Below are 27,956 nucleotides of genomic sequence, written 5' to 3'. Positions count from 1 at the left end.
CTTAGAAGGCGCACGCGGATGCCAAACATCAAACTGGCTGGGCAGCGTCGCGTCGCCCAATTTCTGTGACCAAGACGGTCGACGGGACATTTGAGAAGTGCATGGGCATTAGCGGTGGCGGTGACCTCAAGCACCCCCCAACTTTCATCTTCACGCTTGAGTGTTGCCCGTGTTGCCCCTCTTCGCGAAACCCACATGCGTGGCTCATTTCCGGTTATTGGCCGATACGGCAGGTGTGAGCTCGTCCTGCGCTTTGCTGTAGTCGCCTAAACTGGGCCACAAAATAACAGCAAGGTCAAGTCCCTAATCTCAAACTGACTATTGCGCTCTGTCATTCTTGTCTGGTGGTGTCCTTCTGTTCTTCAGTGGTTTGTCTATAGTATCCAGAACATTAGTCAGAGCATTATACAAGGTTAACGTCGGCAAAGCTTGATTTTATATGCAACGCCTAATTCCTGCCTGATTTTTTTTAGGGCTACCATGCAGTGCTGCAGTTTGCTGAAGCCCGGGAGAGGTACCCCGAGTTGCGCATCCCCATGTGTGTGATCCCTGCCACGATCAGCAACAATGTCCCAGGCACCGAGTTTTCCCTGGGTGCTGACACTGCGCTTAACGAGATCACCGAGGTGAGTCACCTGTGAGATTTTGCTCCATTGTCGCTGAGTCACCATCTCCGCATTTTGTTTTTCAAGTTGCAGCTACAATCTAATCTAAAGCTGATAGCCTCATATTCGTGTACAGAAGGTTTGTGGGAACCTTTATTTTAAGGTTGTTTGAGCTGTGAAAAAAAAAATTGAAAAGATATGTCTGTGGCTAGAACATACATTCAAGCTCTTAAAAAGATTGATGTCCACAACTACAGAAAATACTTTCTGAGAATTGCAATTTGCTGTCACATAGCAGAACCCACAAACATGCTGAGCGCATGCCCTTGCTCATTTAGTTGGTGCACAACTGTACTTTTGTTCTGCCCCCCTCCATCCCCTCTTTCTTTTGCATGCCTTGCTCTAAGGCAAGCCTTCATTGAACCATTTGGCATACAACGAATTTGCATTTTGTATTATGACCTAACACAGCCTTAAATATACACTTGAATTGCATTTAAAGGTGTTTGTTATTGTTCTGATAATATCTAAAAAATGCATTTCCGTCATGTGTTACCTCAAGTTGAAATTTGTTGACCTGCTGCTGAAACCAAGAACACGTGACAGTTGCAAAAAGAAAAATTCCTTTCTGTTCACACCTCCTCTCACGGTATTTGTATCGATTTGGAAAGCACATCACCTCGCGCCTTCTCGCAGAAAACAGTTCATGTTGCAGGGGAGAGCTTTATTATTGACACGTTATGGGGTCTTAGGGTCTCACAGGAGCACCGACCACCGCGGCCCTGTGGCTTAGCGAGCCACAGGGCCGCGTCAGCCGTCAGCCTCTAGCGCCGCTGCGCACGAGCTTAGGCCACAAGGGGCTACCGAGCGACGCACGCAAAAACACAGTATTGCCCTAAGTTGACGGAAACCGTTTGTCTCCAACGGCACCCAACACTGCACGAACGCCCGGTTCCGGGACGGCGGGGAACCAAAGGGGTCCCGCACCAAGGGCGAAAAATACAGTTAGGGGTGCCTGTAGCACGTCGCTGCGAGAGCACAGGCTCCAAGCTGAGACGTGCCGCTAGGAAAAGTCCCGGCGGCTATGCTACTTGCTCTCGCGATGACCGATGGGCCAACTCGCGGGAGCTCGGGCAATCTCCTTCAGCTTGGGCCTCCGATAAGTGCGGCTTGGCGTGGTACAACCTTGCGCGAGCACTAGGCACCCGTTCTTCGGCTCAGCGTTGGGATAGGAACAACACGAGGTACGCGCTCCCCGCACGGGCAAAGGCACCGTGCGTGAGCTCAGTCCTAGTCACAAAGGTGTCGGCGGACGAAAGGAAGCATGTACGTACCGGGCGCAGTCCCAAGGAGAAAGAGAGCCGGTACCGTCACGGCAGTAGCCACCAGGGGCCGCTTCGTGACGTCACTAGCTCTGCCCTCACCCCGAACCAGCGCGAGTGAAGCGCCCCCGCTGACAACTGATTCGGAGCGAGGACGGCATGGCTTGAGGATTGCAGAACATGGGTGAAATGTGCCCGCGCAATGGCGCATCGAATTCCCCAAATCCCCACAACGTGTTAATGGATGGAGCCTCATAATGCAGCCTCAGTGTTTAGTCACATTGGAAAATACATGTATTGAACTTTCGCGAACAACACATGGCAACATGCAGACATGTTGCTTTCAGAATCTGCTTATGGCAGAATGACAACAACCAAATAGAAGTAGTTAGGAAACAAAATATTTTGTCGCACTTTTTAAAGAACTTTTGGCTCAGTAAATATAGGATTTGGAACCCCACAAGGACCCACTACATGAAGAAATTTTTTTGTGTGATTTGCTGCTACTGGCACATCACTTCTGATTTCCCCAAGCACCAATTCTGTTTTCATGTCAAAAGGTCATCAGTTAGCATCTTTAAATAATATCTGGCGATCACATTGGCAGGCAAGGTTTAACAACTGAAGGAGAATTAGCTGAACTGTAGATGCTCGTGTGGATATAGGATGCTAAGTGACAGGGAAAAATAGGCTTTAGAAAGACTCTTTTTCATACAACTCTGCAGAAGCCACGAAGTAGTGTGGTCATACAAGTCTCGCTCCATGCATTTCACAGTGGAAAAATGCATCACGTCATTTTCACGTTTGTGTCACTAGCTGCTGCACATCAGTTCGTCATGCACAAAACCTTCAGAATCAAACTTGAACGGTTAATGGCTTTATAGTCTGAGCTGTAGTTATAGTTGTTACCCAATAGTAGTACGTAAGTGTCTCTGTGTACACTGAAATGAAAATACACACTTTTGTTTACTTGAAAATTCACCTTATTACTTCTCTGACGAATATCACATGAGACTTACCCTTAGCTTTGTTCATAATAACTGCATAATAGTTACACTGGCATCAGTAATGCAGTTTGTAGTACTATTGGAAAGTTCTATCTGAGCGTCACCTCACTCCAGTCCCATTTCAGCGCTCTGGTGTTGCAAAGAACAACGTTTGTTTCACAACTTTTTACAAGTGTTTATGCAGGGACTCAGACGACCTGAGCTCAGCTTAGCTGAAAAATGACAAACCCACTGAATGCACCCTCACGTTCTGCTCAGTCGGCTTAGCTGAGGAGCAAGGACTCTGTCCTACTTCCTGTTGCCAGAATGAGCTTTGTGTGCATGCATACTGGCATTCCCGCTGAGCAGCTGTGTGCAACTTGTAAGTATAACGTGCACAGCTCTGAGCGAAGCGTACTGTAAGGATAAGCCAAGGCTGTCTCTTGCTTCGAGCTTGTCTTCAAAACTGATCTTGCACATTGCTGAACTCTGTCGCTGAACTGCAGATTTGCGACCGGATCCGCCAGTCGGCTCAGGGAACCAAGCGGCGCGTGTTTGTCGTGGAGACCATGGGTGGCTACTGTGGTTACCTGGCAACACTGGCTGGCTTAGCTGGAGGTGCCGATGCAGCGTACATCTTTGAGGAGAACTTTGGCATCAAGGACCTCATGAACGATGTGCTGCACATGCAGGTCAAGATGTCCGAGGGTGTCCAACGAGGTCTCATCCTCAGGTGTGTGCAAAAGACAGGGCTCAATTAACACACGATGGGGGTGTCCCTTGTGCAAGGGCAAAGACGATGCTCGGTTCTGGCGATGCAAGTACGTGCCGACAGTGGTGCTACTACTCAGTGCTTGAATTGAAAAAGGCTATACACACCTCTGCAGGTGTCAGCTCTTTGCAGGAGTTCATCATCAACGTCTTCAAGTTCTGAGTAGCAGTCACTATGTTTTGGTAATCTTGCCATGCACAAATCTAGCCAGTGGGCAAGGCTTCAGAGAGATGGCTGTCGTCTGCTATTTTGTCTAACTTCAGCAGAACCTTTCTCTGTAGTTCTTTGTTCCAAAATACACTGATTGTCCATTTTTATAGCGTCATACCAGGGTTATATGACTGCATCCTTTGTCCTTCTTCGTGTAGTGTCGGTAAGGACCAGAACACATTTTCTATGAGCATGGTGAGAGCAACCTTTTATTCAATCCTATAATGCCTAAATGCAGTTCAGCGTCAAGGCAAGTTGAAACAACTTGTACGCTTTTATTTCTTGCCATGGAGAGTACCTACATTCGTAAATAAAAAAGACATTGAGATGTTACTTTAACTGAAACATAATTAGTATAACAATTAATTCATTTGAACTCTCCATAGCTTGGAACTTCACTCCAGCATATCAAAAGTGCAACTGTGGGCTTTCAATTAATGGGACACAAAATAGAAAAATTATTTCACATGTATTTGTAAATTGCCCTCTACAATAACAAAAAGCACCACTCTTGCCGTGAGAAGAAGCTTGTTGAGCTAAAGAAGGCGCCAAAAAAAAAAACATGAGCCACCTTGAAGTTCCCACATCAGCCTGCACTGACATCATGGATTTTGATGACGCCTGCATGGGCCTAGTTGATTCTTTATCAGTAAAAATGAACCACATTGTGTTCTAAAAGAGCCAATGATTGAACATGGCAAGTTTCAAGAACTTTTATTGAACCAACAGTGGACAGCCTAATTGCAAAGAAATGTTTTGAAATCTGTGCTGTCATGCTGTCTTACCGATGCTGGGATTCTGGTGCTAATTTATTTTTTTTAATGAACTTTAATCTTCAATTTTCTTTCTCGTCTAATAATCAACTTATTGCAAAATTACTAAAATATATAGTGTTTCCAAAGAATACTTTATTAGTCTAAACTTATTTTTTTTTCTCTTTGGTGTGCCTGTAAGCTTCACGCATATTCATAATAAACTTTAGCTCAAACACGACAGGACAAGGCACAGGACAAGTGCATTAAGCTTCGTCTGTTTAAATTGCAATTTTGAAGCATCAAATGCAGCGTAACATATGTAATGCTTTGAGCATTACATGGCTAAGGGCCTTGGCAAAAGCCTTGTTAATAAGTTAGTCTTTGTCATGTAGTTGGAGCTGTCTTAATTTTTCATTTTCCTCAATTTTCTTTTTGTTTTTTTTAAGCCAGCAGCAGTCTCGCAGGTTAAACTATACATGGTTTAAATTCCAGTCTGTAAAGTTGTATTTGTCTTACAAGGGCAACGAAAGGACAACATCCAGAATGGTTCTTTAATGTTCGAGTGAAAATGAAATTACTTGCTGGTGTCGCTGTTAGTGAGAGGCAGTCTTCCTCAGAATGCAAAGTGATTTTAAAGAAAATGTCATACACTTCACATTCTTGTAGTGTAGAGTTAATGCTATATCAGAGTGATTGCCAATCAAGAATACATTTTAGTGTGTTGACAGTGTGGGAACAATATGTAATCAAGCTAGGACCTTAAAATTTTTTTCTTCGCATTCTCCTGTCAGCCATATTGAACTAGTTGCCACGTCCACATTTTCTTTCTTTATTTAAATCGAGTAATAAGATGTGCATCTGTCTAGTGTGCTCTCCAGTGAGAGTACTATAGACTGTGAACAAATTGTGGCAGAATAAAATGGTCTATAACTGTCACAAGTCATGGTTAGGCAGTCTGTGTATCACATCCTATGGTGCACATGTGAATGCACACACACAAGCACGCACGCACACACGCACACACGCACACACACACACACACACACACACACACACACACACACACACACATGAAGAATAAAGTGTGAGCTATTATTGAGCATACACCAATCATAGTGCCTGAGATTTTTGATGGATATCCTTTTGGCAGATTCTTATCGTATGAATGTTTGCGAAATAGGTGTGTGTTGGACAGAGATTTCTTATGTGTTGCTCCTATCTTCATATCGGAATACTATGTTCACCTTGACGTTTTATTGCAAAACAGTGCTTCCTCCATACTCACTTGATCAAGGCGTGTCAGTCATTGCATTCTCTCTACCTTTCAGAAATGAAAAAGCCAATGAAAATTACACAACAGACTTCATTTACCGACTGTACAGCGAGGAAGGAAAAGATGTGTTCACTGCCAGGCAAAACATTCTGGGTCACATGCAACAGGTAAGTGGCTTACACTTTTACATTAAGTATTCCGTGTATGCTTTCCCATCATCCCAAGATATTATTCTGGTTGGTGGAGCCAAAAGCTGGGGGAATTAGGGACCATAGTCACCTTGAAACTCGGCACAATGAAGGGAGAACACAACATAAAGCAGATGTCTTTTGTCCATGTTTCTTAAGGAGTGGAGGTTTAGGCCAAAAATTGTTCAAAATCTTTCAAATATTAATTATGGTACTGAGGCCTTGTAGATATGAAATGTTATGTGCCTATTTCAGATATGAAGTCCATATTTATTTACTTCGATTGATCCTAATTTTATGCAGGTTTCTTTTACTTAATATTATGCAGTAATTTGCCGTGAATCGGCTCCTCAGATTTCGCTGAAGATTTCATGTATCAGTGGCTTCTGTATCTTGACAGAACTCAATAAGACCAACCTTATTGCTCTGTCTGCTCTAGAACAAGAGTTATAATACTTCAAAGTTGACATCGAGTAGAGTTTTTCTGGAGGTCCTCCTCGGTTACGTGACACATGTTGACAAAAAGGATACTTATGTCGACCCAAAAGAGATGAAAAAGTCAACACATATGCCAGTTATATAAACTGAAAGGTTGCATTGTGGCAGAAAGGAAAGAAAACATACCTTTCTTACCACGCGTGCTTTAGAGATTGCAAGTAAAAGGGCTTAACTGCATATACAGTCGACTCCCGATAATTCGAAGCTGCTTAATTGGAATTTTCGGTTAAATAGAAGTGAAGTGCTGGTCCCGTCAGTTTTGCATGTAATCCTATAGAAGAAATCGCTCGATAATTCGAAGTCCTCATCCAGTAATATTGTTTAATTGGAAGTTAATTTTCAGCCGGGATCCTCGAGGTGACAGTCATTCTTCGGTAGAATGTGCAATTTTTCAAGTGTTGCAACAGTTCCGTGCTCCGCGTTGGTGTCATCGCCACCGCAGCCGCCCGCAACGCCATCCTTCTTGGAGCGGCGTGATTATTCATTGCTACGGCTGCCGTGGCCTCCGCGATCAACTCCGGCGGGAGGCGAAGCGGCTCCCGCCGGAGGCCACGCACGGCTGCCGCGCGTGGCCGGAGCTGATCGCGGAGGCCATGCGGGTGCCATAGGTGCACGCAGCGCTGCATACCGGCAGTGGCGAGATTGTGCGAGATTAGTCTTGCAGCGTGCGCAGCGTATGTCGAGGCGTGTGTTTTGGTCGAGCGCCTTTGTGCGGGAAGCTCGTAGGCTAGGTTGTTCCACGAGTGATTCGGAATTGACTGTACTTACCTAGTCGCGCACATATAGCCATGGCAAACCGTGGCTCTTATCGCGCGCTCGACCAGGCAACGAAAGTCGAGATTTTGAAGGAAGTTGAGAAGGGAGGTGCCGCCAAACAAGACATAGCGCGGAAGTACGGGATCAAGCCGAACACGCTCTCTAACTGCATCAAGAACAAGCGCACAATAATGGATGCATTTGAGAACGACAAGTTCAAGACTTCTCGGAAGCGAATGCGCACCGGCCCTTACCCAGAGTTGGAGAAGGCTCTGCTGGTTTGGATTAGGGAGGCCAGGAGCAACAAACTTCCTCTCAGCGGAGACATCGTTGCGATGAAAGCCCGAACGCTTGCAGCAATGTTGGGGATCGACGACTTCGTTTCGTCAGATGGATGGCTGACGCGCTTTAAAGATCGTCATGACCTGGTTTTCAAGAGCGTGTGTGGTGAAAAGGTGTCCGTTAACCAGGAAACATGCGCCATGTGGATGGACGGAAAGCTGTGTGAATATCTCGCCGAATACAGACCGGAAGACATCTTCAATGCAGATGAGACTGCACTCTTCTATCGGCTTTTACCAGAGAAGACCCTGACATTCAAGGACGACGACTGTGCTGGGGGCAAACGCAGCAAGGAGAGAGTGTCGGTGCTGATTGCGGCAAACATGACTGGCACGGAACGATGTCGGTTACTTGTGATCGGGAAAGCCGCGAAGCCGAGATGTTTTAAAGGCGTGAAGACGCTGCCTGTGGACTATGAGGCGAACAAAAAAGCGTGGATGACGGCCGAAATCTTCAAGAGCGGGATAAGCAAATTGGACCGCAAGTTTGCTGCTTCGAACCGCAAGGTGTTGTTCCTTGTCGATCACTGCAGTGCTCACGTGAATGTGGCAGCCTTGAGTGCAATACGCCTCGCATTTTTGCCTGCAAACACAACGGCTGTTTTGCAGCCAATGGACCAAGGCATCCTCAAGAATGTTAAAGTCCTGCACAGGTGGCACCTTCTCGAGCGCATGATTTTGTGTATGGATAGCTCCACAAAGTACGAGGTGAGCCTGCTTAGTGACATCCACATGTTGGCGTGAGCATGGGATCGTGTGAAGCAAGAAACAATCGCAAACTGCTTCAGGGCTTGCGGTTTTGTGGCAGCTTCTTCGGAGGATGCCTCTGAAATTTCAGCGGAGGAAGCCTCAACAAGCGAGCTTGATGGCACTGATTTTGGTGATGCTCTCGGGGACGTCAATTTTGAAGATTACGTCGCCGTAGACAAGGCGGTCGAAACGTGCGGTGCGCTGACGGATAGCGAAATTGTAGAGATTATTCGGCCCCAGGAAGCGACCCAGGAAAGCGACGATGACGTTGAAGGCGAGCCGCAACCTAAGGCTGCCGATGAAGCTGCGGGCCTTGCTCTTGCGGAGCACTTCTTTGCCGCTGAAGGTAACGCGGAAGAAGCGTTCCGCCACATCTACAGCCTGCAGAACTTGCTTTTAGCAGCGCGATTCGGCAAGAAGAAGCAAAGCAAGATGACCGACTATTTTTCTTAGAGAAAATACTCGATTTCGCCACAAATAAATGCTGTTTTTTGTGTTTTGTGCTTAATTGGAAGTTCGTTTAATTCAAAGTTTTTTGCGGTCCCCGTGAACTTCGTATTAACGGGAGTCGACTGTAGTGCTAATGGCTCACTCCTTCGTGTTCCCTGTCTGTGTGCAGGGCGGCACACCGTCGCCATTTGATCGCAACTTTGGCACCAAGACGGCCACTCGGGCCTTTGAGTGGCTTGTGCTGCAGCTAAAGGCCAACCTGCAGTCAAATGGCGTAGTGAACGCCACCACTCCCGAGACCGCATGCCTGCTGGGTCTCATCCGACGGCAGTACTACTTCACACCCGTGCAGGATCTCAAGTCGCGGACCGACTGGAAGTACGTACACTCGCATGCTACTCCTGTGCACATGAACTATGCACATCTAGCTGGTCAAGCAGAAGTGCTGCACGTGGTGTTTGCAGATGCAGTTGGCATCAAAAGTTTACAATCGATGGGGTCTAAGAAAAAGCTGAATACATTTGCAGCCTGGGTGTGCAACCTAATAGTTGAACCTCATGCTAACAAACATGGATATAACTAATTATGTGCCATAACGGAGTCAATATAGAATGTTCCTCACTGATATCGGCATGCAACAAATATAGTAGACTTTTGTTAATTCGGCTGCGGTTAATTTGATTTTTCAGTTAATTGAATCGCAGCCAAAAGTCTTGGCTGGCAACCATGCTTCTCTATAGGCCCAAATTTTCGTTATTTCGATCCTAAAATTGGCATTCGCTTGATGATTCAAGCTTGACCAGTCTGGACGCACATGCCTGACTCATATGGTGACCCTGATAGCGACCCCTTTAGTGACAGCGTCTGTCTCTATGACGCTTAGGGGACAGTGAATGTGTTGAACTCACATAAATCTTTCAGGTTGTTGGAGAAGTATGGGAGAGGCCTTTGCCCTGCAGTGGGCATAACCAGGATGATGATGATGATGATGAAATCTTTCAGCGAAAATGTCAATTTTTGGCCTTCTCTAGGAAGATGTTTAAACAATATGTCGCAGTTTCACCCAAAAGGCGAAGCGTCGATTGTGGTAGCAAATTAGTAGACAGCTATACGAAATAAGGATAGTATTCTTATTGGCCATATAAATTTGTAAACATTCGCTAACTATATTAACAAGCATGGCGTGATGCGCGTTCAAGCAAACATGAACACATCTCGCTCGATGACAGCGGAAATGCGCTGTCAAAACGCTGGAGCGAGGAAGCACGGCAGCAGCAGCGAGCGAAGTGACCTTCATGCTGCCTCTTGCTCCTGCGCAAACTAAGCAGTGAAAACACACTGTACACGAATCTATCAGCACTTGGCGTATTGTCCCCATCGCAGATTGCTTTTAAGATATAGGGCCTGCGCTGCCGCGCCATGTGCAGCAGCCGCTGGAGCAGAATGCCCCTCACCGGGCCGCTTCTACATATGGTTTTGATTCTGATGGATTGGAGAACTTACAGAGAGATACCCTCATTACATACAATGAAATTACAAAACATTACTACATGGGAAGGAGGGAGTTTCCACCCCCTCACTATAGACTAAACAGAGCACAAGCAGTTACACTTAGGCAATTACAAACAGAGTCTTATTATTCACCTGCACAAATAAAGGAATGGTATGACATTGCAGACATGAATATTATATGCAAAGCATGCAAAAAGGATATATGCACGCTTGAACATATGCTCTGGGAGTGTGGGTCGCTCGGCCCTGGCATTTCCCGGAATCGGTTTTTAGGAATGATAAGATCTCCAGATCATATCCCTCAAGTCCTGGCTGTCCAGTACGCCCGTGATAGGGCTAGGAGGCTTGACCTCCCGGTCCCAACATGGGACTAGCCAGGCGGGTGGCAACACCTTGTACAGGACAAGAATAAAGTTTTTTCCTCCTCCTCCTCCTCCTCCTCACCCTCCGTTCCCACAGTGCCTTGCACAAAATGGAAGACGGCACACTTCCTCCCCACTTTCCTCCCTTGCAAGTGCGAGATGGAGCCGCCTTCGTCGGCTTATCCTTGCACGCTTTCACTCGCACACACAGTATATGGCGCTTGGCCATGATATTATTGCACTTGGACTTTATACGGAACATCACGCCGATGGCTATAATGATGACAGAAATGCACCTGGAGCGTCTATATATTTGCTATCACAGTAATAATTGTAGCTCACTAAGTGCGATTCTTATCGTAGAGCTCACAAAATGCTTTGCGACGTTCGTATGCTTTACCGCACGACATGGCTGTATTGCGGTGAAGCTGACTTTAAAAAACCCGCTGCCATTGTGCAGCGGGTTTTAGATGACTCCATCATGACTCCATCGACTACATCGACTTTATGACTCCATCGGTCATACTCGCGGAGGAAGACATTTAGGAGGTGAAACTCCCGTCAGCGCGAGCGAGCGCGGGTGACCAGATAAGGTCACAATTGTATGCGCCGACGGGGCAGTATGCAGTGGCGGCGCCATGCGGTGCGTCGTAGAAGCCGCAGCGAAAAAAAAAAAAAATGCAGCCCCGGGCAGGCGGCTCCGGCGCGCTCTGCGGCCACTTTCTCCGTGCCCTCAAATAGAATTCAGGCGCGCTCGGCCGAACAGGAGCAGCACGCTCGACCGGTTGCCCTGGCAACCGAAACGGCCGCCAGGCACTGCCAGCATGATAGTGGCTCCGCAGGCTTGTGACCTTTTCTGGTCGCCGCAAACAGCGGAGTTTCCACTCCTAAATGTTTCTGCTCCGTGGTCACACTGCAGCTGGCACAGCAGTGCTTGGTAATTGCTCCTAAATTTAGTTGCGGCCGAGTGCACACTGCAGCTAAATAATACAGTTTCAGGATCACTCTCAAGTGAACCTCGTTCGAAACTGTGCACATACAGCCGCTTGTCATCACTTGTTTAGTCTTTCCTACTCTTGCTCTTCTAATAACTTCTTTTAAGAGCCCCAGTCTGTACATAGTCAGCAAGGTGGATTGTTTTCGTCAGTTTCTTGTGTTACGTGCTTCTCACTTATCATAATCATATGCACTCATTCCTCATGCACTCATTTCATTGGATGAATATGATTCTTAGCAGACGCATGCTGTACTGCTTGCAGCCTCTACCAACCAGACCTAGGTGGCCTAATTTCATCTCTCTTTCCTTCCTCTGTGTGGATTGCGTGTGGAGCATTCACTTAGCATGCACTGACCAAAGTAACTGCCCTTCAAACCTGGAAGCATGTGCAGTTCATACAACAAAAACGACAAAAGAGCCCACATTATTATGTTGTACTTCTATACAGGTTAACCGCCGTGGTTGTTCAGTGGCTATGGTGTTAGGCTGCTGAGCATGAGGTCGCGGGATCGAATCCCGGCCACGGCAGCCGCATTTCGATGGGGGCGAAATGCGAAAACACCCGTGTACTTAGATTTAGGTGCACGTTAAAGAACCCCAGGTGGTCTAAATTTCCGGAGTCCTCCACTACGGCATGCCTCATAACCAGAAAGTGGTTTTGGCATCTAAAATCCCATATATTATTATTATTATTATTCTATACAGGCCACATCTCACGTGACCAAAAATCAATCCGAGTTATTTTGTATCAAGCTCTCTTTAAAGGTGGCAACCACACGAATGCGTTTCTGGCGTGACGCCACCCCATCAATTTCATGCTGTGCTTGTGACTGAAATGCAAACCGTGAGGTTGTTGCTTTAACTTAGCACTACATGGAAAGCCATTCAGCTGCGACTGCAGCATGTGTATTGAATGCTATAAAACAGGCATAGAAACTCTACACTGGAAACACGTTAGAGACATATTCCATGTAGCTGTAGTTTAACATTTTGTAAAGCGAGAGCTCACACACTCATACACATGAGGTTTCGATCACTCCGCATGCAGCTAGTGCTACATTGCGAGCACATCTGCAAGTAACTGCAGTTACTTGTGGCACGTGGGCACATTGCCTTTGGAATCTCCGTGCCTAGCTCTTCTATAGCGGCACTCTAACTGTGCACCGCTATTATAGTACAGTACCAAAATTATTTAGGATTGATCAGCTTATTTCTTGCTTTGATCAGCGCACCATGCATATATGAGAAGAATGTGACAGATTAAAAAAAATGAATCTCATCAACACAATCCTTTATCCTTTGATCTTCAATTTTTTATTTACCTTTCCTGTTTCAAATATTGTTTTTTTTCATGTTTTACTTTCACATTTATATATCTTCAAAAGTGTTAACCCTTTGTTTTGGTGATGGCAACAGTCATTGCTATTACGAAATGTGTGTTGTAACGTTACAAGTTTAACAGGACCTCGTAGTATAGGCAGAAAATTGTAGCGTCAAACGCCGTGTAAGCAATGCTTGTGCACATTAAAAAAAAACAAAAAAACTCATCTTTATGTTTCCTCGTACTTTTAGAGTTAGGAAGAGCCAGCGTATCTGTTTTACTGGTATCCTTGCAGGAACTTAAGGCAGCGTAAAACACCTAGTACAGTCGAATCTCAATAATTCGAACGCGAAGGGGTCCGAAAATTTGTTCAAATAAAAGAAGTTCAACGTAGAGGAAGTTAATTGAATGGAGGACTTACCTGCAGTGGCGCATGTGCACTGAGCTAACACACGAGTAGGCAGTTCCAGAAGATTTATTCACACATATTTACAAATTACCGTCAACGTCCGATTTTTCACTCCCTAGGGCCGCGAAAACGTCCAAAAAAACCGGGTGGTCCGAAAAAATGAATGCGTGCATTTTACTGCCTCCAAGGGCTCAAATTGCCACAGGCACATCCGAAATAACTCTAAAGGCCTGCCAGTACACTTATCAGGCGTATCGGAGCTCGGACTGTGACAGGAGACGGCGGTTGCACGCGTGTATGATTAAAGGAAACATACCATCTCCCGTGACAGTTGCCCCTTTTAACTTTTGGTATGCTTCACCGCATAACACCACTGTATTGGGCGAAGCTGACTTTCGGGGACTTGCATAATGCAACGCGCCATGCTTTCCGCGCTCCGAAGCCATTGGCGAGGAGTACGAAGGCGGAGTCGGCGCCATTGCTAACAGCGGTTAATTGTTTCAATGAAACCCACGGCGCCAAACAACGAGAAACTTGTAGCGAATGTCGAAGTAGCTAGGCCTAGCGTTGCCGCGGTGTACTGGCTACGGCTGCCAGCGGATCTGCGTGCGAGGGCGCCGGCTCAAGGCAGCGAGGTAGTCAAAATGGCGGTGGTGGTTAATGCCTTGATTAAAGTTTCTGTTAGTGTCGTTTCTGACCTGAGGTCATGCCAAAAAGTGTGGAAAATCGGACGGCGAAGGTTTTTTGCGTCCGAAATGTGGGGTACATAGCGTTGCCGCGAAGGTGTCCGAATTATCGGGCATGCCTGAAAAATTGGGGGTCCGGAAAATCGGTCATTGACTGTACAGGACACCTCTCACTAACAGAAGTAATCGGCGATGCATACTTGCACACACCTGCACACAAATTTCCACCATGATTTTATTTTAATGCGGAATAATTCTTTGGCGAGCTCCCCAGCCCTGTCACACGAAAAGTGTAATGCCTTGTATCTGCACAAAATGTGTAATTTGCAAAGTTAAGACACTTACTGTATTTACTCGCATAATGATCGCACTTCTTTGTCAAAAAAAATTTATGCAAATTCAGGGGTGCGATCATTACACGGGTTAAATTTCACACGAAAAGAAACATTCCCGCATTTGCTGCGGGATGACAAGCAGGTGGCTGCCGCTGTCAGTGTAGGACACCAAAACAAAAATGGCGGCCGGCAGAGCAAGCTGAACGCGCCAAACGCGATTATTTTTCTTCTTGCGAGTACATTACGCGCATTGAAACAGTTTCTTCCATATCAGTAATGAATAATATTGTTAATATCGGCAAGTTTGCGACAATCACGTAGCCATGTCTACTTTGAGGGGACAGAAACAGAGGTGGGCGCATTTAGCTGCCAGTGACATAGAAACATACGGCAAGCATGCTGCGGAAACTGCGGCATTTGTCTTCACTGCTATCCTAATACAGCACGTTTCCACTAAGGGTGGGCAAATATCTTAGCTGCGTTACAAGTGTCGGCATATGAATAGGGTACACTTCTAACATATCCGTGCAAATGTGGCCACTATCGTTGCCACACGCGATTTGTTGCGTGCCGACGAGTGCAGACGAGAAAAAATGAAAGCCACCCTTAATATTGTTGTTGTTGACCAAAACCACTATGAAGCCTACAAATAATAAAGCCGAGGCAAGTTTGGTTGTAGTTTTTTTTTTTTTCATGGAAGTGCGGAAAGTAATGAAAGGAATGAAATGGAGCATCTGCTTAAGAATGTGTGGTGCGTGCAGACTGCTTGGTATGTCTTCAAGAGTCGTTTGCATAGCATTCGACAGATGGTAAGCGCAATCATCATTAGCTAGACTTGGCACACGACGTATCACTGCGACAAGTTCAGGGTGCGATCATTACGCGGGAAAGGAAAAAATTGAATTTTAACGACAAAATTCAGTGCTGCGATCATTACGTGAGTGCAATCATTGTGCGAGTAAATATGGTAATCATTATGATAGTGTAAATCTAGATGACTGGTAGCTTTTAAGCGATAAGGAACAATCTAAAGCAAAAAATAAAATGAGAGCATACCCATAGAGATACATAGGGCTTTTTAGAAAATTCATGGGGAAGCTCATAGTAGGGGTGAGTTAACTTGAAGTTTCAGTGTGGGCCAACTTGAAATTTGGGATTGGGCAACTTGAAATTTAGAAGTGGGACAACTTAAATTTGGGGGTGGGCCAACCTGATATTTGAGGGTGGCCCAACTTAAATTTGGAAGTGGGCTAACTGTTTGGGGTTGGGTTAATTGGAAATTTCCGTGTGGGTCAAGTCAAGGAGTGATTCAAGTTAAATTTGGGGATGGGCCAACTGAAATTTGTGGGTAGGCCAAATTGAAGTTTGCATGCGGGCCAGCTTAAATTTATGGGTGGGTCAACTTGAAGTATAGGGGTAGGGGTGGCCCAACTGAAATGGGGGGTTGGGCCAACTTGAAATTTGGGGGTTGGGCCAACTAGAGTTCTTGGGGTAGCCCAATGTCCAATCGAGTGATGCTGAGCGTCCTTCCAGTTATGAACACCTTATTGGCAAGCGAGTACGTTGAGACGCCTGGCGCATTTTCATTGGGCCTTACGAAGGCGCAGTCAGAACGCAGGTGAGAACTTGCGTGGAAAAGCAATGCACGCGTTGCACAGGCTTGCGAGAGCGACAGCGAGAGCGACATGGCATCGCAGTGATTCACTGTCCTCCCACACGACACCTCAGTGCTACTGCAGCAGCTGGTGTTCCCTTTCGACCGATCTGCTCCGTTGAAGCGCGCTCGTGCACGGCGTTCCGGCTCAACTGATACGATTTCATTGAAGGGACCGAATGCGGCGAGAAAATCTGAGTTTTCTACTAAGGCCTAAGCATTCTTTGCCACCAGAAAGGCCATGGGTAGATGCTCATAAGCTAGGAAAAGCAACTAAGCAAAACGAAGCAAAAACAAAGTCGCAGCCAAACCAAATAATGCTTATGCATTAGTAGACAATTCTCAGAATTTGTGTAGCTTTTTCTTTGCACGCAGCTTTGACAGATCCCTCCTACACTCTTCCTCTATGGCAGGTTTAAACGAATGCAGGTTGGAGCCGCCACCACGTGATTTGGCGTGCTGCTAAGAGCATTGTCAGAGCACAGTATGTTCGAAGGAATAATCACAAATGCTTGCACGTTCGAATAACTGGGCGTTTTCAGCCATTGGAATACACATGAATGACAGGGCCACAGCGTCAGCTTGAATAAACCGAAAGTTCAAATTAAGCATGTTCGAATTAACGAGATTCAACTGTATAAGAATACTCTGGTAGATACTCAGCGGCTGTGTTTACCAAATTTTGTTACTTTCATTTTTCGTGAAATCACATTACCAAGAAAAGTAACCTTTCTTTTCTCATTTTCTGTAGGTTTATCTTAAATATACCACATATGCATGGTACCTGTACATCTGCATTTAGAACTGAACTGCACGCGTTTTTTTTTCTATCTCCCCCTTTATGCAAATGCCTTCATGATAAACAGGTCTTACTTTCCGGTAGTGCTTTGTAGCTCACTACTTTATCTCATTTGTATATCTTAATTGTACTGAACTACAGTTTTGTCCTTATAGACAGTTTAATACTTATATATGGTGTACAACTATACCAAAGAAAGACTGAGCTCACTGTTTTTTAGACAGAGCGAGCCAGGCTATTGGCTGCTTAAAAAAAAAAATATTGTCACCATGTGGACAAATTTTTATTGGAACTTCAGAGAGCCAGAAAGCTTAATAGTATTGCACTTCCGAACAGACTTACAAGGTTACATGGCATATTTTTTATTAGTCGAACATGAATTTTTCTTATACTAATGGGACATGTTCAGTGCAGATGACAGACAACAGGGCACTGGATGGTTGTTGTCTGTTTTCATCATGCTGTTTAATTTGCGCTCAACATGCTTCATTATGACTATCACCAACAATACCAACGTCATGTTGTGTTGGAATGGTTACTTACGGCTGCCGCAGTCGTGTTTCGGTGCCTCCTGATAGATTTTGAAAAGTTGGAAGTTGGTTGTACACCTTCTTGCCAAACAGAAGCAGCTGCAAGCCACTTGCTAGTCCAGGTTAGACTCATAGCTTCTACCGAAGACTGTGGTTGAACTGCGAAGAGAAATTTGGCCAGCACAAGATGTGCACGTCGCCGAGAGAAGCCACCGGAGAGATGAAGATTGCAGAGCTCCACACGTTTCCTGCTGCCTGTCTGCATGTAAATACTTTTCTAACTTTTCTTTTGTCTTCTGTTTCCTTTTGCGCATGTGTATGTGAGTTTTAAGTTCCTGAATGCTCTCATACACTTTACATTTCTTTTTGTGTGTGCGTGTTCTTGCCAGCTGCTATGTTTGTTTCTGCTGGTTTGGTAGATGGCTGGTGCCTGAACACCTCCTAGCAAGTGGCACGTGCTTGCCTTTCTTGCATTTTTTCCCTAGAAGTGTCTGCACCCTATGCAACTCAGCTGCACTGCCATTTCTTTCTTTAGTAGTGAAACCTCAGTGACATTGCAAATTTGCAAATGGAAAGGGGAAAAAATGCATGGTGCTTTCTTGGTTTAAATTATGCACTCATGATACTTTATGTGGTTTTGCAGTCAGTTTTCAGTGTTTAATTTTGTACTGTTTTACATTTATTGTTCAAGTAGATATTCGCATCAGCATTGTTAGCTATTGACACCGGTAGGCAAAACCTTCATTGTTTATCTGGCACCTGCACGTTTGTAACTGCAAGATATGCACGATCTTGCAATTACAGTACTCATGTAGGATAGTAAACTCTTTTGATAATAAGATAAGAATTATGTGCAGGTAATTACTTCATTTGTCTATGCTTGCTTTGTTTGCAACGTCAGGCCTAGTTCTAAAACATTTGAAAGCAAATTACAGGAAATGTAAACCTTTGAAAATTATATTGATCTGCCAGTGTGTTTGTGTTTGCCGCATTTGTTAATGGGCAGCGATACATTGAACTATGAATTTAGTGTAACATGAGCATATATCATGACAAATTTCAAGGTAAACATGTACCACGAGTAAGCACACATCATAATAACGAATACCAAAGCACCTTGCAAAAAAAGTGTTTTCTTTCTTTTAGCACCAGGTTTGGTAAATGACAAAATAAGTTGGCTAGATATTAGTGCACTGAACAAACATATTGTGCCTCTGTAATTTTTTTAAGTGGCATGCATTGAACACATTTATTTTTCTGTGCGTTTTCTGAATTGTTCCAAAATTCATAAGTTGCAGCTTGTTATGTGATCTTCGCTACAAGTACTAATGACTAATGCATTCCTTTTATGATGATGGTTTGTGATTATGTTAGCTTTCATTCATTTTTCATCAAAACAGGACATGTGCTTGATATGTTTTAATGAACTGGAGAACAAAATGAATACATGCACAGTTGTCATTGAATAATTAATGAGAATAACTAGACTGAATAACTGGAATTATACAGATAATGGGGGTCAAACTGAATCTACTACACATAGAGCCAGTGCAAATGCAACTGAATAGTATATCATATTTATATTATACTATATTATATATTTATTAATATTTATATTATATTATATTATATTATAAATATTATATATTTTATTATGAAAATTATATGCTAACCATTATAATGCTTAACTTGCATCATAAGTTAAATCATCGTCATTGGGAGAGATCAGCGGCATTGTCAGTATTACATGACGAGGAGCCTTATGCAAAACTTGGCAACATATGGAGCAATATATGGCGCAGTTCAGTTGTCTTTATACTAGCCACTTTATTTTGAATACAATGTAATGCAAATGCCTTGAAGTGCCCAAGTTTCTTGCAAATATGATTCGTAAGAAACCTTGTTCCCCAGGTAATAGTGAGTGGAATATTAGTTGCATATATATGGCTGCCTTTGCCAGAACAATAGAAGGATGCAGTAACATAGTAGTTGCAGAGGCCAGATCTTTGAATCACTGTGTCCGATGGCTAAACAGTGGCACTTTCGGCCTTTTGCAGTATTTCTAACCATTAAGCAGCGCATGCACAGAATTGAATGCAAGCTATGATGAGGCAAACTGGAAGAAACTTGGCATGAGTTACTTACCCTGTGTACAGAGCTTGCCTAAACAGTTTTTTTAGTCAGCAATTGATTTTAGAGCAGTTAGAAGATAACTTTCCCAAAATGCATCCTGTCGGCATCCTTTTGGTTGGTTGGCTCACAATAACTATAAAAGCAGGTTTTACAGTGACATGGAGAGCTTTGAGTAGACTTTACTAGACTGTCTCTATGTAAAGGCCTCATCATACCTGCCAACTTTTCTAAATTTGTCATATAGTTCACAAGGTTGGCCACAAAGGGAGTGATTTCAAATTGCTGTGTATCCAGTTTAAAGAAATGGTGCAGGCTTTAATGTGAGCATACAAGTGGAAGTCATGACAATGTCGCACAACATAGCTAAAAGCGGTGAAGGAGCATTTGTTATCACTTACTTGTGCACATTTTATTTGCCCATAATAGGGCAGGATTTTAGCTTTTAGCTTCCTGGCTGGGGATCAGTCTCGGTGATGTCTTGCCAGCTTTCCTCAGGCTAAGCTTGCTTCATCTTCTGTGCAACTTCAGTCATCATTGCTTTCTTTTTGCTTTTTTTTAATGTGGCAAGACTCTTAAATATTTGCTTGAAAGTCTGTGACTTTGGCTGTCTCTCGAATAGTCATTTTGTGTTCTTATTGCCTAACAAATCCACGTCAACTTTTTCATTCCCTTTACTCGAAACTTCTATATGTTAAAATTCTCAGCGGGAAGGACTGAGCTAGGTGTTTGGGCCACTGTTCATACGCCAACTCTCCCTTTCAACTTGGCGACTATCTTCTTGACTCGCACAACACCTGAAACATCCTTCACATTCCCTTTTCATTATGTGGTCTTACCATTAAGGATCATCAGAGTCACCACACTGCTTGTCTTCATTTGCATGTTTGTCACGTGGTTAACTGCAATAGGCAAAACAATCATATCGTGGCTAGACGCTTCGTTTCTTTATCTGTCTTTCCCAGAAAAAGAAAAATCAGCACTACAGTTTGTCTGCAGCAGTGCTGAAGAAAAGTAATCGTCTTACTGAGATGAATGACAAAGCTTCTGTCCTGGCATGTTGAAACGCCCACTGCATGGACATTGAAATGTGGAATAGTTTCGCCTTACTTTTTTTCCTTCTGCAGAGAGAGATAATTGTTTTTTTCTCTGGCACTGCTATAGATATATATACCTCTCATTTGTTCTGCATGAAACAAGCAAGCACTGCATCCACCCACTGTATCAAACAAAACACACACTGAAATGCAACATCCATCTAAAATTTTTCTGCAAACAAGTTAGCACTAACTAGAAGAGGCATTTTTACTAGACACCCTTATCGATCCAACATTCCATGTGCAGTGGTGGGAATGCGGCACCAATTGCGCCAATCTCCAGCGAATGGCATTTGTTGCTCCATACTGCTCCAGAAGTGTCTTTTGTACCTAGATTGCACCGTTGCTGTGCCACAACGTAGTTTTGGTGATGCGAAAGTTGGGAATCTACCACGCAATGCATACAAAGCGGGACACTGTTGCATTCGATGCCTGCATTGGTTCGTGATGTTACAGCCAGTGAGACAGCTGTTGTGACAGCCGACAGAATTCATTTCAACATTATTTTTATGCACCAATCATGAGGCTACAATGGGTTTAGTGGCCATACTGTATTAATGCAGTAGTTTTACACCTAGACGCCCTATGCGTTTTCGCACAGTGTACTTATCCCTGCTGCTTGCTTGCGACTTTGTTCGTTGTACTGTGCGACTTTTCAAAAGAATTTTAGGTCGTTGCATTGGGATTTATAAATGTGCGCATGGTGATCAGGTATCACACCGAGGTTCACGCTCTTTGTCAACTGCCTTTGGTAATACAGGAGAGCCTCATTCATGCATTTTGGAAAAAAGCCATGAGGAAAACGTACTAACTGGGAAAACGTACGATCAGAAGTAACTGAAGAAATTGACAGACTCAACTATTGTTGACATCTATGTAATGCGAAGCATCGCACGGATTGTTGCGGCAGGAGACGCCGACACACGTCGAGCTGGTAGTGCTCCTGTGGTCCGAGATGCATTTTGTTGCTTCCTTATTGCGTGGTGTTTTAGGAGAACGACGCCGATGCCTCTGAAGCAACACGGGATGCCCACATCCTGCCGCCTGCAGCAGGGAACGGCACTGTGTTTGGATTATCACTTAGTCAAAGCATGCAACACGCTACCAATGGCACTACGCATAAAGTTTCATACACGACACTACGCACCACACGCTATAAAACAGATGGGTGAAGATGCCTAACGAAATAGGTTTGGCAGCAACAGTTGTAAATGGGGCATGTGACAACCCGGGTGGAGATCTGCTGGTGCCGGAATAAAAGACTGCGATAGCGTTAAGGAGTTCGGGTCACAGAAAATTCGGCATCGGACGTCGTTTCGGCAAAAATATTTTCGAATCATCCATACCCAGTCCCTCCACATGGCGCAAGGAACTTACTGAACTAATTGTATTTCTCAAGCTAAAATACGTAGAAAAATCGTAAAGTGTGACTTACGCACAACCTACAAACATGATAGCTCTCGGACTGTAATTTGAATATATGAGAAAACATAATTCTGTTACACAAAAACTTAAACAAACCTCTTTTCCAGCGTTCCTACAATCCATAGACCCCTGCCAGCATCTGCCCTTTGTGCGCCGGCGCGTGAATATCTCAGAGTCCACATAGTGGCGCGCCCGCTTCCTTGAAACACTTCCAGATGGCGCTCGCCTCTGCTGCATCATCTATAGCAAAAGGGCGAAGAGATGCCGGGATAATAAAGCATAGGGCATTGTGGGGGTACAACAGGTATGAGGTACTGAGAGGTATTTAGAAGGGAGTAATGGTGCCAGGGCTTACTTTCGGGAATGCGGTCCTGTGTTTAAGGGCAGAGGTTCAGTCAAGACTAGAATTAAATCAGAGAGCTGTGGGAAGATTAGCACTAGGTGCCCACGGGAAAACCACAAACGAAGCAGTACAGGGGGATATGGGCTGGGCATCGTTCGAAGCACGAAAACTCAGAGTAAAATCCTATACGAAAAACGCCTAAGGAAATTGTACGATAACAGGTGGGCAGCTAAGGTATTTAAATACCTATACAGAAAGAGCGTTGACTCACAATGGCGGAAAAGAACATGGAAGCTAACCAGTAAGTGTGCCAGACACGAGGAAAAAGAAAGACAGAGCATTAAATGACAGGTTAAAAACGCGGAAGGTAAAAATTGAATAAATTAAATGGAAAAGAAACATAGTGTTGAACTATCTCGAGACTGGAAACAGCAGATCAGGACGGAAGCGTTTTATGATAACTCAAGAGGCAGGGCCCTTCTCTTTGAAGCTAGGTCAGGATGTCTTAGAACACTGAGCTATAAAAAGAAATTTAACAAAGAAGACACATTTACTGTGTGTGGTAAATCTGTACAAACAATAGAACACCTCATACTAAAGTGTGATGGTATCAATCCTGATGTCGATGCGGCCACAGTCACGCTTCCTGAGGCCCTAGGGTTTAGAAATAATAATAGTCATGTAAATAAATATGCGGTGGAAATTAGCAAAAGGTGATTGGAGTATTGGTGGCTCAAAAACAGAGAGGTGACATAAGGTTAAAAGGGTAGGAAGACGTATCTAAAAAAAAATCGAGAATTTTAATAACACACAGCACAGGTAGATAAAAATAAAAGGCAAAATAAAAAGCTGAGCATGGTGGCAACTGCCATCACCCCGTTTCAAAGGGGACACTCCTACCTTCCATCCATCCATCCATCATGGCCCATGTAAGAGGCTGCGTTTCTACCGGCAAGCCCACCTTCGTACATAGCGTTCACCGCGAACGTTCTCCAGTAAACATTATGGTTACATACACTGCAGTTGCCAGGAAGCGTGAGAAGCAGTCAAGGATCTTTGAATACTATCGTGTTCCACTCTTAAAGGCGAAGCTTAAGCGTCCTCCAAATTTTTTTTCTTATTCACATCAGATCTAGGGGTCGCAAAACATATACGATCGCAGTCTGTAGCAGGAAACAGTGGTGCATTTCGGTTATCGCCTATTAAAAGCATACGCTACGCTTCGGACGGCACCACGCGCTGTGAAACAGATCTCGAGATACTTATTGCAATAGGATTGGCGGTGATAGCTGTGAATGCCATATGTGGCGACCCCGGAGAAGATTTACTGGTACCGAAATGAGAAACTGAGTGCGCGCCTGCATTTTCACCTGAGACGGGCAGGCGAGTATTGCAGTGAAGCTGCAGTGGCGGACAGCTACGTGCTGTGCTCGATCACGCGCACCTTGTGCATTTTCTTGTTTACATGGGATCTAGTGGCCAGAAAACATATCATACGATTGCAGTTTGGTGATGTACTGAACATTGGTGCAGAAAAATTATGTTTTCCAGGAACGCATGAACCGGTAACAAATGAGCATAACTCTATTGGGTCTTCTTTTTTTGTTCTCAATTGCAAACGTTAGCACCGGGAAAATGTACATAATGGGAATGTATAAACGAGGTTCTACTGTACATGTGAATTTGGTAAAGCTCATGGTAAAAAAATTTAACACGAACAAGCAAGCGGCCTCACCCTTGCACTTTGTCCTGCAAATGTATATCAGGGACGGAATGAGGAACATTAGGTGCTCACACTGCTGATTATGATTCACAATGTGCCGAATATCAAGCTTGCGAAGCATTCCTGTTATAAAGGGACACTAAAGAAAAATAATTTGAGATGTACTAGTAAATTGTACTCTTACAATACCAGTAAAGCCTCTCTTAGTGTGAGAAGAGGGTTGGTAAGCCAGAAAAGATACAAGAACGAAAGATGAGGGGCAAAGCCACCTTTGTATTTCCGCATCAGCTTAACATGACGTCATGGCTTTTTATGACAATTTCTCTTTGTTAACTGCTTTTTGATAAAGTTTGGCTGTAATGTATTCAAAAAGAGTCAAAGAATAAACTTAGCAAATTTCAAAAGCTTTTATTGAGTCACAAATGCCCCGGTACAAAAAATGTTCTGAGGACGCCTAAGCACTTCTTACGAGTTATTAATGAGCAGCATTAGAATGCAGGCGAGAGCTTGCATGGACAAGGAATGCACAGGTAACACAGGCTCCAAATGCTCCAGACACAGGATAAGTGCTCCAAAAGTAGATTTTGCCTGCTCCAATGGCTATTCCCAGATGCTGGCTGTCATTCCCACCACTGCATATGTGTGTCATGTGCGCCGTTGGTCAAAGTAGGCAGAGGAAGTGTTCTACAGAAAAAAAAATGAATTCCCTTGATGCCTTGGCAAATAATCTGAAGCTAAAAACTTAAGTTCAGACATGGCATTGCAAACATTACACTGCATTCATCAGTTGTGTGTTGCCAGTTGGAATTGGCAAGAATTTTTTTTACCCCTGGTTTACATATTTTTGAGCATGGGTGCGCACTGAAGAGAGAAGATTGTTATTGCTGTTCAGTAGTCAATTGGCTGCAACATGCATTTATTTCCAAAATTAATTTTTTATGCAATTGCACCTCCCCTTTCACTTAGGACTGCTTGACAGCTAATTAGTATCTTTAAACCAACTGTGTTGTTACACGAAGACAACTTGAGGTTACCCAGATAGTTCAGCATGATAAACCTCATATTCAAACCTGAATGATAACATAAAGAGGCTTCTTGCACGAGTCTTTTGAACAACTATTAAGAAGCATAATTATTCCCTCATTACGCACTGACTGGTGTGAAATAGCTGTACAATTCTGTGCAGTTTTTGAAGGAAAAATCGGGCTCTATATTACACAAGGAAAGTAAAGTCTGGGCAAAGGCTTTCATATAGTCCTTCTTGTCCTGATTTAGTTTATTGCTTTTCTTTATCTCTCGTATGTACCAGCTCACCGGCATCAGTTCTGTTATAATTAAGCATAACTTATTTACCAGCAGGAATCTGGCAATCTACAGAACAATTAAGTGTCAAAATTAGGCAAGCAGGTAGAAACAAGCGAAAGTTATTGGTTGCCAGGACTGCAAGTGCAGCCTTCATAACAGTTGTAAAAGAGTGCAGTGCTGTGCACTAACCTGTTTGCTGCCAATTCAACCATGTAGCATCGCACCAGAACTGCTATGTTTTGCTGATGTTCTGCAAGAAGACGCAAAGGTACCTGCTTGCATGGGTAGTTGTAAGCTTTTGGTGGGAGCTGACTGCTGTGAGAAATTCTGAAGCTCTCAATGCCACGTTTGAACAACATCCCTAGGATGTCACTCTTGGTTATATAGGTCAGCACTTGTAAATCACTGCTGTAGTAGTTAAACGCTGCCTTGGAACCCCACAACAAACGGGACCCATCCTGCTACTCCCATGCCCCCTTGGAAAAGTATGCTGCAGTAAGTGCTGCAGAAGACTGCGGCGCAGACTTCGTCGACCTCTGAGATCAGCATCTGCTTGTTCAAAGTTCATGATTAGCATCACATTTCAAACAACAAAGAGCAGCTGACGTTTTTGTGTCGCTTGACTTTCAAGGTGGGAGCAGCACATGCAAAAGCTGTGGAGGCCATGTTAAGCGTGACCAATCTTCATTGTTTGCCACGTGGTTGTGCGTACTGGAAAGTTTGCGCAGTGGGTGCGGAAAAGAGAAGAGTCACAACTGGGCCAATATTAAGCAGGTGTCATAGTTACTTAGAATAACTTATCTGTCATATGTTTTATCTTGCTGTTCCATTACTTGCTTTCCTAGTCTACACAGTTCAGTTTCCTTGAGAAGTGCGACACTCAACTTTTGGTCTTCAGCAGCTCATGCAATGCATCCAAATTCGAGTGGGACCAGCATACTATAGACATAGCTGTTTTTCTTGGGTGGATTAATTTGTCATACAAAAAAGTGAAAAGCAGAGTGCATGGACAGTTGTGGTTGAATGAGATGGCAACTCACGTTGCTGGCCTGTAAGGTTGAACTTGTTTTTCAGTTGCACAGTGTCACTTTAAATACACACACATGTGGGCACATGTGTGTTTGTCCTTTCTACCATATCCTGTCAGAGCATAGGTGTCTTTCTTCTTTCTTTTTCTTTCCATTGAAACTCTGTACGCAAAAGAACCAGATTTATAAGAACCCTCAGCAGCCCAAACTTACAGCATTTTAGATTTAATTATGCAATAGAATTCCTCGTAGCTGATGTATACATATTTTCCTTATTTTTACCCACAAGCTGAGCTTTCACAATTTTAATTTTGCATTTAAATTCTGTTATTAGATATGCTAGAAGGGTGCATGCTATGGAAGAACTAATTGTGGTGAGTGGTTTGCATTGCCAATTTTTTATGAACCGTTGGTGGGTATTGAAAATTGTGGAAGTCGGGTCCCCATGAAAATTAAGATTTGCATCAAGCTACAAGATCTCACATTTTATATAGCGTTTCTGGCATCCTGCTTACAAGCCTAAATGATGGTGCTGATTATTATTGTGATTCATTATTTCATATCTTGAGGAACATAATAAAGGTAATATAACCTCACAAAGGATAAAATACTAAGCAGTGAGAATATAACTGTCTTTCCTGCCTTATTTATATAAAATATCTGAAATTTATGCTTTTAATTGTGAAGCTTGTTTTTTTGTTCGTAACACTGCATCATCTTGATCTTTGCAGCCATTTTAATTCAGCAGTGGTGTAAAAATTATGCCCTTTTTTGCTGGACTGCCCACTAGCCACATGCATAGCATCGATTGCTTAATGAACATGATGAGTTGACCTTGGTTCTTCCTGGTCACCAACTTTCAAAAGCATGCATATGAGAATTAGTATTTACTTACCTGATTCTAATGTACGTATAGTCAAACACCTTTATAATAATATTCTTGGGACCTCCGAACTCATTCATTATAAAGGTCACTCTCGGTAAATGTCACACACCACACAGCTCACAATAGGACCGGAATGGAATTATTCCTTCATTATACAGGCCATTAGGCGTTTGACTGTATTTTGTAGTGTGAAATATATGCATATCTAAATACAGCATGTGCATTAAAATTGGGTGCAATGCTGAAACTGCACAAATATTATTGTTCTTTTTCTTGACCACGAGAATAGGGTATAGGTGTTACAGTCGGACGAATGTGGCATTTGGTGTGCAAAGCCATGGATGAAACACAACTTGAAGTTATCTGGCTACTGCGAGAATCCATTATTGTAGCATGCGACAAAACATGACCAACATAAACAGAGAACTTGAAATGACATGTAGGAGGCCACGCTGTGCGTCTTGCTTTTCTACTTTGTGTTCGTTCATGCTGACAATGTTATATAACA

At 43.8% G+C, this 27,956-nt stretch overlaps 1 protein-coding gene across 4 annotated transcripts in view; it reads left to right on the top strand.

Moving 5' to 3' along the window:
• Positions 1-27,956, top strand: part of Pfk (ATP-dependent 6-phosphofructokinase) — a 139,268-nt gene that overhangs the window by 62,027 nt on the left and 49,285 nt on the right. For all 4 annotated transcript variants that reach the window (XM_075690230.1, XM_075690232.1, XM_075690234.1 and 1 more), the window contains exons 15-18: positions 474-626; positions 3,420-3,646; positions 5,979-6,090; positions 9,076-9,284. In XM_075690230.1, coding sequence (XP_075546345.1) covers positions 474-626; positions 3,420-3,646; positions 5,979-6,090; positions 9,076-9,284 — 701 coding nt within the window. The remainder of the gene's footprint in view (positions 1-473; positions 627-3,419; positions 3,647-5,978; positions 6,091-9,075; positions 9,285-27,956) is intronic.

This window comes from Dermacentor variabilis, chromosome 4 (assembly GCF_050947875.1).
Source record: "Dermacentor variabilis isolate Ectoservices chromosome 4, ASM5094787v1, whole genome shotgun sequence".
In the NCBI taxonomy this organism is placed as follows: domain Eukaryota; kingdom Metazoa; phylum Arthropoda; class Arachnida; order Ixodida; family Ixodidae; genus Dermacentor; species Dermacentor variabilis.
Note: the sequence above shows the minus strand (reverse complement) of the source record. Positions and strands in the feature narration are given on the sequence as shown.